The 14,538-nt window shown below is 54.3% G+C and overlaps 1 protein-coding gene across 2 annotated transcripts; it reads right to left on the bottom strand.

Annotated features, from left to right (window-relative positions):
• Positions 1 to 1,107: 1,107 nt before the first annotated feature.
• Positions 1,108 to 13,344, bottom strand: LOC115409045 (death-associated protein kinase 2). 2 transcript variants are annotated; one of them, XM_030120012.1, is made up of 12 exons: positions 13,141 to 13,344; positions 8,598 to 8,722; positions 7,710 to 7,931; positions 6,285 to 6,423; positions 6,046 to 6,175; positions 3,195 to 3,243; positions 3,096 to 3,122; positions 2,318 to 2,470; positions 2,078 to 2,123; positions 1,863 to 1,952; positions 1,360 to 1,446; positions 1,162 to 1,242 (listed from the first exon to the last, which is right to left on the bottom strand). In XM_030120012.1, the coding sequence occupies exons 2-12, from the start codon at positions 8,657 to 8,659 to the stop codon at positions 1,162 to 1,164; spliced, it is 1,086 nt and encodes a 361-aa protein (XP_029975872.1). In that variant the 5' UTR covers positions 8,660 to 8,722; positions 13,141 to 13,344. The 2 variants fall into 2 exon arrangements, with proteins under 2 accessions (XP_029975873.1, XP_029975872.1); XM_030120013.1 differs by lacking the exon at positions 13,141 to 13,344 and having other exon boundaries at positions 1,108 to 1,242; positions 8,598 to 8,659.
• Between the last annotated feature and the right edge of the window lie 1,194 nt (positions 13,345 to 14,538).

Here is a 14,538-nt window from a genome sequence, read left to right as displayed (position 1 = left end):
ACCCCCCCACTTTAAGCCAGCAGATGTAGGTATTGCTCATCTTGTCAGACTGGTCACATCACTCACAGTAAAGCTAATCTGCGGAGTTTCAGAGCGGCTGGTGCTGGACTGACGGAGCTTTGGCAGCGTTTGAAAAGACTTCGTCTTCATGAGGTCAGAGGTAAAAACATGACACCCGAGAAATTCAAAGCTAATGTATGACTGAGGATATTACAGGCTGGCACACTGTGACCCCCGAACCCCACCGGACTGGACCGGGCCGGACCGGACCAGATGGCCTCCAGGGAGACAAAAACCTTCAGAGGAAAGTCCTGTCAAAGTTTTGGCTTTCTTTGGGATGTGCAAATCTAACGAAGCCTCGGCCGTCAATAAAAAAGGCTGAAACCAAAACCAGAACACGTGTTGTGTTCCTCTGGTTTCCTCCTGCGCCGACAGGAACAGGAGAAGGTTCCCTCCACCTGCAGGGTGGACGCCGTCCTCGGTCCAGAGCTGCTCAGACGTCTCTATGCAGACTGAAAGTGAAGCAGTGGAAGAGCACTTGGGAACTCCATGAAGCCTGAGGATGAGGATGAGGATGATGAGGATGACCAGTCACCGGGGAACACCACCGTCCCGTCACCTGGTCCAGGGAGGCGAGCTGAGCGAGCAGAGAGGATCCCAGCTCTGCTCATCTGTTTCTTTCCCAGCTCGTCGTCTTTAGTGTTTGGAGACTCTGAGGATCTGTCCGTTAGGGAGCAGTGCCTCTGTCCCCCCTGCAGGGGGCAGTGCTGAGCACAAAGCCACAGATTCAGTCCTGTTATGTGCAGGTAGAAGAACAACATTTGACTTTAACATTTAGTCCAACTCTGGTTTTTTCCTGGAAGGAGGGAACGGATGATGAAGAGAACAGGGCGGCAGCACAAAGTCCAATTAAGCTACACTCGGAAAGGCCTCAGCCCCCTCCCCTGGCTGAACCCCCTCCTCCAGGCGAACCCCCCTCCTCTGGCCGAACCCCCCTCCTCTGGCCGAACCCCCCTCCTCCGGCCGAACCCCCTCCTCCGGCCGAACCCCCCTCCTCCGGGCGAACCCCCCTCCTCTGGCCGAACCCCCCTCCTCCGGCCGAGCCCCCTCCTCTAGCCGAGCCCCCTCCCTCGCTGAGCTCTGCTGCCCCCTCTGGCGTCTTCATGAACTGCTGCTCAGGCGGCGCCGCAGCAGCGAGGCGGTCTTGGTCTCGGTGTCCTCCACGTCGCTTTCACACTGTCTCTGCAGAGACATGGACACACCACGGTTCTCAGGAACACAGGGTGGAGAAATGGCAGTTCCTGGAGAACAGGCGCAGGAGACGGGTCTCTGGTGAAGGACGGAATGAAGCGGTCTCACCTCCAGAGGATCGGGTTCCGAGCTGGTCTTGTTCCGCAGGTTCCAGCTCGCCAGCCGGTTACAGACCCACACCATGTTGAAGGACATCTGGAGGACACACACACACACACACACACACACACACACACACACACACACACACACACACACACACACACACACACCATTCTTCATTCATGAACCACTCTTTACTTTGTGAAGCCACTAGATGGCGCTAGACAGATGTTGAAGGACTGACGCCCAAACATTCCTTCAACATACAGAACCACAGAACCACAGAACCACCCAGAGGCTTCAGGAAATAGAGACGGTGGTTCATGAAGCTTCGTCTGCACATCAGTACCCACAGGGAAGACCTCAGAGTGAAGAACCCACAGAGAACAGAGGGAGAACCCAGAGAGAGAACCCAGAGAGGAGAGAACCCAGACAGAGAACCCAGAGAGAGAACCCAGAGGGAGAACCCAGAGAGAGAGCCCAGAGGGAGAACCCAGAGAGCGCCCCACCTTCCACTTCCTCCTGGCGTTAAACTTCTTGAAGTTCTTCATATTGATGGAGGAGCGGTTCCTCTTGGCCGCCTGCTTGCGGGTGATGGGCTGCAGAAAGAGGCGGAGCTTCATTAGGACTCAGGTTGTCTCAGCAGATCACACAGTTTACACATTTACTGAGCGGAGCGGAGCTGGACCCGGGCCAGTCCGGCTGAGCCCAGCAGGACCGGTACCTTGATCCAGGGGTGGAGCAGACTCTCCTCGGCCGTCATTCTCTCGCTGCAGAGGAACAGAAACAAGAAGCATCGTTACTACTCTTAATAAACAGGATGTATAGAAGCAATCTTAAAACTACGACGTTCAGGGGGTTAAAGACTGCTTTTGTTGTCCATTTATTTCGTTCATCAATGAAAAGGCCTGGATTAAAGCTGGGATTAGGATCCAGTGCCGAGCCGGTGAAGGTAATCTGGTACCTGGGGCTCTTGACCAGCAGCTTCTGGATGAAGTCTTTGGCCAGAGAGCTGGTCATGCTGAAGTAACGCTCATCAAACTCGTATTTCATGGACAGGATGTTCTTCAGGGTGTCTTCATCGGTGTGGTCTTGGAACGGCGAAAGACCACTTAGTCTGAGGACAGAGAGCAGAGGACTGAACCGGCACTCAGGATGGACAGCACTCTGAGGACAGTATCCTGCACGGCTCAGATTATTATTCACCAGATTCAAAACTACAAACCGGCCGTCAAACTGTTACGATGGAAATGAGCACCAGCAGGGGGAGCTCTGGTTAGAAATACTCATTATAGGTCCATTTACTAGAACTGGATATAAACTCAACACGGCTCAAAACAAGACCACCTGGGCCACCTGGGCCACCTGGACCACCTGGACCACCTGGACCACCTGGACCACCTGGGCCACCTGGACCACCTGGACCACCTGGGCCACCTGGGCCACCTGGACCACCTGGACCACCTGGACCACCTGGACCACCTGGGCCACCTGGGCCACCTGGACCACCTGGACCACCTGGACCACCTGGACCACCTGGGCCACCTGGGCCACCTGGACCACCTGGGCCACCTGGACCACCTGGACCACCTGGACCACCTGGACCACCTGGACCACCTGGGCCACCTGGGCCACCTGGGCCACCTGGGCCACCTGGGCCACCTGGGCCACCTGGGCCACCTGGGCCACCTGGGCCACCTGGGCCACCTGGACCACCGTGCACCCTGCTGACCTTTACTTACAGAATGTAGGTGATGACTCCGATGCTCCTGCAGACAGAACAGAGGTGGAGGGTTAGATGCTGGGAACCTGATCCTGATCCTGAACCTGCAGGAACTCACCACATGTCTGCTGCTGTGCTCAGAGGCTCGGCGTTGATCACCTCCGGAGCTGAAAGCACAGAGAGCAGGAGGTCAGGGAGCGATGAAGCAGCCTTCTCATGAAAACTCTCCTCCCATAAACACTCCAGTGAACCTAATCCTCTCTGAAGCGACCCATCGCAGAACCTCCTGAATCCAGCTGTTATGGGCCGGACTGGGGGGACGAGACCCTTTAGGATTTAGTCTTCCAGCCAGTAGGGGGCGTGGCTGCAGTAAGATCCCCGGCAGGCTCGGGGACTCTGAGTGAGGCTGGAACACCGGATACTGCAATAAGAGGTTCCAGCGCCGTGATCTGACTGAAGTGTTTCTAACAGAGCAGTCCAGGACATGTGGCTGAGGTCAGAGGTCAGCAGGAGGCCGTATCGCTCTGATCAGAGAGATTCTGGACAGTTTGAATGAATGAATGAAGAATGTTTCCCGTCAGACTTCAGACTGGAGGAGGTTGTGTCCTGCACAAACCGGATATGAGTGGACACTATTAATAACCTCTCCCATATCTCCTCTGATAGAGGAATCCCCAGACCCTGACCCCTGGCCTTCAAGTGGTCCAGAGACCAGCTTCACATGTAGTTCCCTATCATTCCTACGGGGCTTTCATCTTTAGCGTTAAGGGAGGAGAGCTGGAGTCGTACCCGTGCCAACACATACTACAAACTCTCAAAAGAGAGCAGCAGCGTTCAGTAGCCTTATGGCGCGCAGGCCGATCCTAATCAACTGGAAATCCGACAAATGTCCACCCTTCAGGAGATGGATCCAGGAGGTGCTGTCTTTACTCCAACTAGAAAAAATCAGGCATACATTAAATGGGTCTGATGACAAACTTGTTAAGAGTGTGGTCTCCATTCGTTGAGTTTGTTAAGAAGTGAATTTTTAAATTTTACTAGATTATGTCATCCAAACAACAAGCTGAGCTGACCGTCTGAACGGTCCCCCGAGACTGTAGTTCGACACTGACAGCTGTAACAGTGATTCTAGTCTCCCTTTCTCTTAAATTATGCCATGCTTTGTCCATGCCTTATTGATCATCATTATCAAGGCTCCAAGATCATTATGACCTTGAAAGTCTGAAATTATACCAGATATCAGTGGGTCCTATTTTTTTCCCTTTTCTTTTCTCTTTCTCTCTTCCCTTTGTGTGCTTTTGGTCCCACAGGAGGGTATATGAGGTGGTTGTGTGGAGGTTATGGGGAGGCATATGGGATTATGTTTTTTGCCATTTTGTATGTCTGTTTGCTTACTTGTCTATATAACTGAAAACCTGTTTAAATAAAGTTATTTTTTTAAATAAAAGGGTGGAGAGCTGATCCAGCAGAGACTCTGGTGGTTTACTGGGAAAATCAGAGGAGCAAGATTTCACATAATGATAAAAGGGGAATAAATGAGTTCTTGGAAAACTAAATTTAGATTCCAAGGCAGCAAGAGAGAAGAAGCCGTCCTCAATAGTCTCCAGACGTCTATCAGACCAGATACTGAGGGCTGGTCAGAACATCAGGCCCGTTAGGGAGGAGCTGATCAGGTCCAGTGTGGAGAAGTAAGACTTAAATGGTGAAAGAGATAAAGACATTGAGGAAACTGACTTTTTGATCAAGGCGACCTGCCTGGTTATTGAGAGGAAGAGAGAACCATCTGGTGAGACAGGTCAGCAAACATCTCATCACCTCAACCCCAGGATACCTCCATAACCTGAAATACCTTCCAAACTTCTTAAATATATCCAGGATTATGGGGATGCTAGAATGAGTTGAGACGCATAACAAGAGGTCATCTGCATAGAGTGAAAGCTCCTGGTCAAACCCTCGAACCCATTCTCTCTACGCAGCCACAGGGCGAGGGCTTCAGCCGCCAGGAAACAAATCTCAGATTAACACGAAGACTGTTCAGCAGCTTTCAGCGTCCAGGTTTTAATGGATTCTCCCTCACTGCCCGATCACTGAGACCCTGACCGGACCAGGACCAGGTGGTCCGTCTTCCTGCTGGAGCTGGACAGTCTCTCTCCTTCACATCACAAAGCTGTGACAGACTGTCAGTTTGGCCCAAAAGAGTTCCTGCTGCTCGGAGTGAAGAGCAGCTTTTTAATCCAACGCCGGAGGTCTGGTTCCATGGCCGGCGTGTTTCTGTACCTGACTCCAGAGAGACGGGGATCGCCATGGCAACGCTCTCATCCAGCCTCAGTCTCAGCAGAACGTCCTAATGTCCATGCAGCGAGGGCGTGTGTGCCTGTGTGTGTGTGTGTGTGTGTGTGTGTGTGTGTGTGTGTGTGTGTGTGTGTGTACTTGTACAGCTGTACGTTGTGAGGACCTTTTGTGAGGACCATGGGTTTATAACCTTACAAGTGAGGACAATTTTTGGAAAGTGAGGACATTTTTGCCGGTCCTCATGATTCTACAGACCTTTTTTGGCCTTTTTGAGGTTCAGACTTGATTTTTGGTTTAGGGTTACAATTAGGTTTCGGTCAGGTTTAGGGTCTGGGTTTGGGTTAGGCATTCATTTCTGATGGTTAGGGTAAGGGGCTAGGAGATGCATCATGTCAATGAGTGTCCTCACAACTATAACTGTACAAACGTGTGTGTGTGTGTGTGTGTGTGTGTGTGTGTGTGTGTGTGTGTGTGTGTGTGTGTGTGTGTGTGTGTGTGTCTGTGTCTGTGTCTGTGTCTGTGTGTGTGTGTGTGTGTGAGATTAACAGGAATTATAACCGCTGAATGTTTCCAGTCTGCTCAGCTTGCTGAACGTGATCGTGTCACTCTGTGTTTCTGACCGGATTCTGATCAGGATCGGCCAGGATTCGGGGCAGGTGCCGGGGGTTGGTCCTCACCGATGTACTGCGGCGTTCCGCTGGTGCTCCGGAACTCCTCCCCCGGGCTGAACAGGTGAGCCAGGCCGAAGTCGATCAGCTTGATCCTGGGATGCGGCGAGGCTCTGTCCGACAGCATGATGTTCTCCGGCTGAACACGGGAACAGCGTCACCGCCGGCCGGGGTGTGTGTGTGTGTGTGTGTGTGTGTGTGTGTGTGTGTGTGTGTGTGTGTGTGTGTGTGTGTGTGTGTGTATATACCTTCAGGTCAAAGTGTGCGATGCTCTTGCTGTGCATGAATCCCAGACCCTCCAGGATCTGCTTCATGAACTCGATGGCCTCGCTCTCCAGCAGGTTCTCCTTCTCGGCGATGAAGTCGAACAGCTCGCCGCCGCTCACCCTGAGGGTCAGGGTCAGGGTCAGGGTCAGGGCAGGGCAGGGTCAGGGTCAGGGTCAGGCTCTATTTGCTCTCACAGACTGAAACTCCAGCCATTTCTAACAACTTTATGCAGGTGTGACGCCACTGTTTCCAGCCGTCGTGCTGCTGACGTCTGATTGGACAGGATTTCTCTGATCAATCCAGTGTTTGAATCAGGGGTGTTCAACCTGCGGCTCTGGAGCCACGTGTCTCTTTACTCCCTCTGTAGTGGCTCCATGAAGCCTTCACCACATGATACATGAATAAACATTTAACTTATTTTATTCTAATGAAACAAAAAGATACTATTCAAAAATGGAAAACTGCTTAAAAAGAGGCGAATCGGTTAAAATGAATAAGATTTCAAAACTGTCAAGGACAAAAGCTCAAAAAGAGCAAAACTGTTCAAATCAGGTACAAAAACAGGCTGAATGTAACAAACCGAGCTGCATCCGCCTCATTTTGAAGGTTAGACGTGCTTCAGGCTCCAGACCGGCCGGACGTGGTGGAAAGGCAGTGAAGCGGCTCTGTTGGCCTTCAAGGACGCAGAACCCTGGATTACAGGGTCTGTGAATCCGAGCAGGAAGTGATGAAGGTCGACTCGTCACAGTCAGGGTCCATGATGCTGACTGAACATTGACCTGTGACCCCTGCAGGTTTACCATAAACAGACTCTCATTCTGAGGTCTGCAGCTGCGTCGCTGCTGGAACTTTACTGGGTTCTACGTTCCGTCTCGAGGTCAGAGGCGACTTGTGGCGGAACGCTGGACTTCAGCGTTAAAGCTTTAAAATGAGGCGACTGCAGCTCAGGAAGTTTTATGTGACGCACAAAGGAAAAGTAGATCTTATGAAGCATTGATGAAGTTTTAACTACAGTTCAGAACAGTACCAGGTTAAACAGTCCCGCTCCTCTTTTCAAGCTGTTTTTTTTTTTTTTTTTGACGATTTTGGAATTGTAGCTGTTTTTCCCTCTTGTTAAGCAGTTTTTTCATGCTTTTTTAAAACCATATTTAACTTTCTTTCTTTTGTAAATTGGAGACATTTCAGTATTTTTAAGCCGTTTGTCATTTGTTCCTCATTTCTTGTGGTTTCAGTTGTTTCTACCTTTCTCTGAATCCCTTCAGAGCTCAGAGTGACTGCTCGCTCGGAGCCGTGTCCCTACAGGTTCAATGTTTAGTAACGGTTCAAGGAGCCGCTGCAGAGGGACTGTAGAGCCACGGGTTGAACACCCAGCGTGGCGGGGCTCCGGCAGGACGCCGAGGACTCACAGCTCCAGGATGAGCACCACCTCGGCCCGGCTCTCGAACACGTCCTTCAGGCCCACCACGCCGGGGTGCTGGATGGCGTGCAGGATGTCCACCTCGCGCTGCACGCTGCCGCGGTCCAGGCCCATGCGGCTGCAGGCGCTCTTGCGGATCTTCAGGAACTTGGCGGCCCAGCTGGTCCCGGAGGACCGCTCACACACCCGGCGCACCTGGCCGAAGTGGCCACTGGGGACAGGACAGGGACAGCACCGCGGGGTCAGGGACCGCGGGGGACAGTCCACTGGACCACCGGGAGACGGCCCGGTGAGAGCCGTGTGGACACAACATGACCAAGACTGAGCTGAAGCTACAGGTCAGAGCAGGAGCGTCCCCGTCCACACCAGAGGACAGGACAGACCCAGGAGGACCAGACTCTGGACTACAGTCGCAACGGGGACAACAGACACACAGAACAACAAGGAGACAGACAGACAGACAGACAGACGGACAGAGCGACAGACGGACAGACAGACGGACAGACGGACAGACGGACAGACGGACAGACGGACAGACAAAGCAACAGAGCAAAAAAACAGACAGAGTGACAAACTGACTAAAACAGCGACAGACAGACAGACAGAGAGAGAGACAGACAGAGAGACACAGAGTGAGAGACAGACAGACAGAGAGACAGACAGACGGACGGACAGACAGAGCAGCAGTAGAACCTCGTGGAGATGAAGTGATCTATAATAAACACTCCAGTCTGATCTGACATCCAAAGAAAGGTGTGTGCTCAGATTGAACAGTTAGCGTGACTAAATATGAACAAAGGTCGTGTTGCTATGAAAATGTCAGCGTTCCGTTTGGAACGAGAAACGTTTCCTGAAGCTCAGAACTCCGCCGCTCTACCTCCCCAGAACCTCTCCGATCTCGTAGAAGTCCTCCACGTTCTCCGGCTTGAAGACGGCCATGCTGCTTCACCGCTCCAGTCCCGATGGTCCTCAGGACAACCAGACGGGCATGGCCTCCAGAGTCTGCACACACACACACACACACACACACACACACACACACACACACACACACACACACACACACACACACACACACACACACACACACACACACACACACACACACACACACCCTTCAGAGTGACTTCCAGTCTGACTGCATGTCATTCCTTTCATTTCCTGTTATCATTTAATGCCAAACCCCGCCCCCCTGCTGTAACCAGGTAACCGGGGGGGGGGGGGGGGGGCAGTGACACATGAGGACACACAGGGAGTGGCTCTGCTCGGCAGCAGTGTAAGATCCGGTGTGAGGAGACCAGGTCCAGCTTTCAGTTCAGCTTTCATCTGATGAGAACCACGTCATGAGCGTCACGTGAAACCAGGAGAGTTCTCATCGGTCTGCTGAGAGGAGGAACCCTGAGCTGGGGGGGGCTGCTGGGGGGGGCTGCTGACAGACCCCCAAGAGAGAAGAACCTGCTGACGGAGGAGATCAAACCCCTTTGAGCGTCAGAGTGAAGAGAAAAGAAAGAGAATAGGCTGGAGCTGATCAGCCGCAGAGTCCAGATTAAAGTTGAACCAGAACGATTCTGAAAAACACAGTCCTCAAATTAAGGTCCTGAAGACGAAAAACCACCCTGGGCCCGGGGTCATGACCCCCCACCCTGGGCCCGGGGTCATGACCCCCCACCCTGGGCCCGGGGTCATGACCCCCCACCCTGGGCCCGGGGTCATGAGCCCCCACCCTGGGCCCGGGGTCATGACCCCCCACCCTGGGCCCGGGGTCATGACCCCCCACCCTGGGCCCGGGGTCATGACCCCCCACCCTGGGCCCGGGGTCATGACCCCCCACCCTGGGCCCGGGGTCATGAGCCCCCGCTCGGGGCTGTGTGACGTGTTCGCAGCACTTCCTGGTTTCAGGCTCTGAACCCTGCTGTATGGATTCCACACGTGAACCTGAACCCTGCGGCTCCGCCGCCCGCCGCTCGCTGCAGTGGAACCGTCCTCCGTAAAACAAGCCTCTGCTCATTCCCTCATTCTGGAGGAATCCGGCCCCCCTCGGTCCTCACTTGTTGGTTAAAGCCGTGGTTTCCAGCCCTGCAGGGGCCCCGAGGCTTCACCTGCTGGGACATGTTGAAGAGCAGCAGCATGAGGCTCGTTCGGAGGAAAGCCAGCGCTCCTCGCCGCCTCCGGGTCGTCCCGTCATCGTTCCAGGACCTCCGTCTCCTGCTGGACATTCTGGACACCAGGCCCAGTCTGTCCTCTGCAGAGGTTCAGTCTGATCTGGACCAGAGCGACCGCTGGCCTCCACAGGAGGACCGGTCACTCCGTCCCTCTGAAACCTGTCCCAGCCGGGCCAGTTTCCACGGCAACGGGACTGATGCATCGCCAAGCTCCGCCCACAGATGGGAGGAGTCCAGAACGGCGGAGCGGTGACTGCCGCCATGTTTCTCCAGAGGTAAAGTCAAACAGAGCTTTGGAATGATGGGTCGCGGGGACACGAGGACGGAGAGCCGAGTGTTGAGTGAGACTGTAGCGTGAATTCCACCACGGCGAATCGCAGCACACTGTACCCTCGCCGCTTCCCGACCGCGGCGAGGAGGCACGTCGACGCCCACATTCCTGAAGAGACGCCACGCCTGGAGGACGTCCTCCCAGGGAGACGGGAGGGACGGAGCTGCCGGGCCGGTTCAGTCCTGCGTGGCGCCGGAGACACAGCGAGGACAGCGTCTCCGGGTCGTCCATGTCCTGACACACCGTCCAAACAGCCAATCGCAGTGACAGCTGCTCCGCCCTGAGCCGATCACGAGGCTGGAGCGGAGTCAAGCTAGCATCAAGCTCAGAAGCAGCAGGTCGAAATGCTAATGCTAATGCTAATGCTAATGCTAACTGCTGCAGAACCGTGACCACCGCCCAGGACATAGCGCTCTTACACCTCCCGACACACTGGCCCCGCCCCTCTCTGGAATTGTGGCCCCCCCCCCTGCACACTGGCCCCGCCCCCTCAGGGCCTGCTCTATGCTGCTTTGTTCAAACACTGCTTCTCGCCTCACACTAACCCTCTGACAGGCTTCAGAGAGGAAGTGCAGGCTTCCCCATCGTGGTAGACCAGAACCGTCCAATCAGGAGCCTTCATGAAGGCGGAGCCCAGAACCCCCTCATCCCTCATTCCAGGCCGCTCGCCGCTCAGGGCCGCAGGTCTCCGACCTGGGAACCAGCAGCCGGAGCTGCGTAGAAGCGTCCTGCGGCTGCTGCAGCTCTCATCCCTTCATCTCATCCCTTCACCTCATCCCTTCATCTCATCCCTTCACCTCATCCCTTCACCTCATCCCTTCATCTCACCCCTTCACCTCATCACCTCATCTCATCCCTTCACCTCATCCCTTCATCTCATCCCTTCACCTCATCCCTTCACCTCATCACCTCATCCCTTCATCTCATCACCTCATCTCATCCCTTCACCTCATCCCTTCATCTCATCCCTTCATCTCATCCCTTCACCTCATCCCTTCACCTCATCCCTTCATCTCACCCCTTCACCTCATCACCTCATCTCATCCCTTCACCTCATCCCTTCATCTCATCCCTTCACCTCATCCCTTCACCTCATCACCTCATCCCTTCACCTCATCACCTCATCTCATCCCTTCACCTCATCCCTTCATCTCACCCCTTCACCTCATCACCTCATCTCATCCCTTCACCTCATCCCTTCATCTCATCCCTTCACCTCATCACCTCATCCCTTCACCTCATCCCTTTACCTCATCATCTCATCCCTTCACCTCATCCCTTCACCTCATCCCTTCATCTCATCCCTTCACCTCATCCCTTCACTTCATCCCTTCACCTCATCCCTTCATCTCATCCCTTCACCTCATCCCTTCATCTCATCCCTTCACCTCATCCCTTCACCTCATCCCTTCATCTCATCCCTTCACTTCATCCCTTCACCTCATCCCTTCACTTCATCCCTTCACCTCATCCCTTCACCTCATCCCTTCACCTCATCCCTTCACCTCATCACCTCATCCCTTCACCTCATCCCTTCACCTCATCACCTCATCCCTTCACCTCATCCCTTCACCTCATCATCTCATCCCTTCACCTCATCCCTTCACCTCATCCCTTCACCTCATCCCTTCACCTCATCCCTTCATCTCACCCCTTCACCTCATCCCTTTACCTCATCCCTTCATCTCACCCCTTCACCTCATCCCTTTACCTCATCACCTCATCCCTTCACCTCATCCCTTCACCTGCCTGGACCTGATCCCCAGCCGCCCCCTGATGAAGACCTGATGAAGAGGAGGAGGAAGAGTCGCCGGTCAGATGAAAATCCTTTCATATCAACAACCAATCACAGCCAAGCTTCAAGGCTCCCCGGAGAAAGTCATAAACTGACCCTGGATCAGTTACAGGAACCTGGGCCTGATGGCAACCTTTGACCCCCGGCTCTTAAAGAGACAGAACAGTCCTCTCATACAGGACTGATCCAGATCAGTCTGCGCGGCCCCTCAGGTCAGAGGTCAAAGAGTCAGATCAGACAGCATGTTAGGATCTGATCAAGGTCAAAGGTCAAAATACCTGAAAACCGACTTCAGACTATATATGCAGCCTGTGACGGACCTGGACCGGACCACAGGAGGCCTGCTGGTCTGGAAGGAGCCGGTCTACCGTGCATCGACCTTCTATCTGAACCAGGAAGCAGAACTCGGTACCCAGTGAGCCCACAGGCCACATCCACACACCAGCCATAACATTAAGACCATGCTGGTGTCCAGACCCACAGAGGACTGGAGTCCTCTGGAGACCTGCAGCCGAGCTGTGGGACCCGACACTGATGGGGGACCACGGAGGTCTTCAGGGGGGCCGTCCTCATGACGGACGGAAGGAAAACCCCGATCCTCAAAACGCAGCGAGACGCATTTAACGAAACCTCAGAGACCCTCAGCACGAGGTCAGGACATCGGGGGGGGGTCCAGAGACATCAGGGGGGTCCAGAGACATGAGGGGGGGGTCCAGAGACATCAGGGGAACCTTGTCCCGGCGGCCCTCAGACGTCCCTGTCAGTCAGAGGACAGGATGTCCTGCTGCTGTCCTCACCTGCATGTCTGCACCTTCAAATAACAGCCTGAGAGGACCGGGACGAGACCCGGAGGAGGTGTGAGCAGACCCGGACCGGGACCCGGACCGGGACCCGGACCCGGACCGGGAGCTCCGGGCTGACTGAGCCCTCCCTCTCGCCGTACAGCAGCAGTTGTGAAAGTGAATCTCTTCCCCTCAGCCTGTTGAGACATGTCTCTAACCGCCGCGGTCCTTCCGTGTGTGCGGTCCGTGTCCACCGGCCGCTCCCGGAGCGGCGGGTCCGGACCCCGACCGGCACGCGCAGCACGGAAACAGCTGGCAAACAGCTGGACGCCGACACCTGGAGCACTGACCGGGCAGAGGAGCGCGGCGGCGGCGGAGCTGCCGCTCGGATGTCCGCCTGACGTCCACCGACGGTCCTGTCCCGTGGACGGCTCCCGGGTCCGGGTCCGGGGTCTGGGGTCCGGGGTCCGGTCCGGGCTGCGGTGCCGTGCGGTGCGTGCGGTGCGCTCACAGCTGCGGAATGCGGAAAGCACGCGCACTTCACTGTCATGTCCCGTTCAGTGGATTGAGTGATGATGCGTTCACGGTCCGCCCCCCTGGTGATGATGATGCGTTCACGGCCCGCCCCCCTGGAGATGATGCGTTCACAGCCCGCCCTCCAGCTCTCACTTCAGTGCTGCTATTTCAATGTAATTTACTCTGAGCGCGTGACTCCTGGAAAGTTTTCTTGTTTTGTTTGTTTGTTTGTTCCTCGTTATTCGGTGTTAATGTGTTTAATTAAGGAATCAACGTGTCACGTGTCCGAGTCCACCTGACAGGTGAGGCAGGTCACTTCCTGTGGCTGTGCCTTTTCACAATAAAACGTTTGGAAGCTGGAGACGGACTGACCTCAACGTTCTCCACAGGTAATTCAGTCTCCACCTCAGGAAGTCTGCAGACCAACGGAGCCTTAACTTGACCTCTGACCTCAACAGAAGCAGCTTTTATCTATCGTCCGGACGTCATTAATCTTCCGTCTATCATCCATCCATCGTCCACCATTCATCCATTTTATAATCAGTTTTAAAAACTTTTTTTTCCTTCACCTTCACTACCGTGGCTTCCATTTCTTAATCACTTGTTTAGTCTCAGGTCTTTCGTTCATCTTTATAGTGATCATTAAAGCTGCGACTGCCGACTGTAAAACCACCAGGACCAGGAGAATCTGGACCAGGACCACGACCAGGAATCAGGACCGGGACTGGCTTTTCCTCCTGTTTCCATGGAGACAGAGTGCTGCTGCTCTGAGCAGCAGGTCGTGTGGACGGTCACCTGACCTGACAGGAGTTCCACATTTCCACTTGGAAATGCTGTGTGAACGAGCAAGCAACAGCTCCCCCTACTGGACCGACATGAGACCTACAGGCCAAACATCTGGAATCCTGCAGCTGTTTCCCACCAGGCTCAGGCCAATCCAGACATTTAAAATGATGATGATGATGAAGAGCTGAACTCCAGCTGTTAGAGTCCTGTTCAACTGACAACCACGTCAGCCCCACCACTTGACCTTTGACCTGTCCTGTCTCCAGGGACAGACGTTCTGTTGGACGGTCCGTAAATAAACTGTAGATTAGGACAGCGTCCTGCTGAGATGAGCCGTTAGCTCAGAGCCAATGAGAACCACGCGGAGACAGCTTTTAAAAAAACAAACGCACCTTGTTTTTATTCGTTAGACGGGGTACAGCTCTACCCCCCCACCCCCACCCCCA

The sequence above is a fragment of the Salarias fasciatus genome, chromosome 22 (assembly GCF_902148845.1).
Source record: "Salarias fasciatus chromosome 22, fSalaFa1.1, whole genome shotgun sequence".
NCBI lineage: Eukaryota > Metazoa > Chordata > Actinopteri > Blenniiformes > Blenniidae > Salarias > Salarias fasciatus.
This window is presented reverse-complemented; position numbering and strand designations above follow the sequence as displayed.

Bases quoted from the DNA above. Each gene is read 5' to 3' on its own strand.
- LOC115409045 (XM_030120012.1), bottom strand. From the start codon at position 8,659: ATGGCCGTCTTCAAGCCGGAGAACGTGGAGGACTTCTACGAGATCGGA. The intron at 6,424-7,709 runs GTGAGTCCTCGG...CCTGACCCTCAG, and splicing joins GTGGTGCTCATCCTGGAGCT to GGTGAGCGGCGGCGAGCTGT. The intron at 1,447-1,862 runs GTGGGGCGCTCT...TGTGTCCTCCAG, and splicing joins ACGCCAGGAGGAAGTGGAAG to ATGTCCTTCAACATGGTGTG.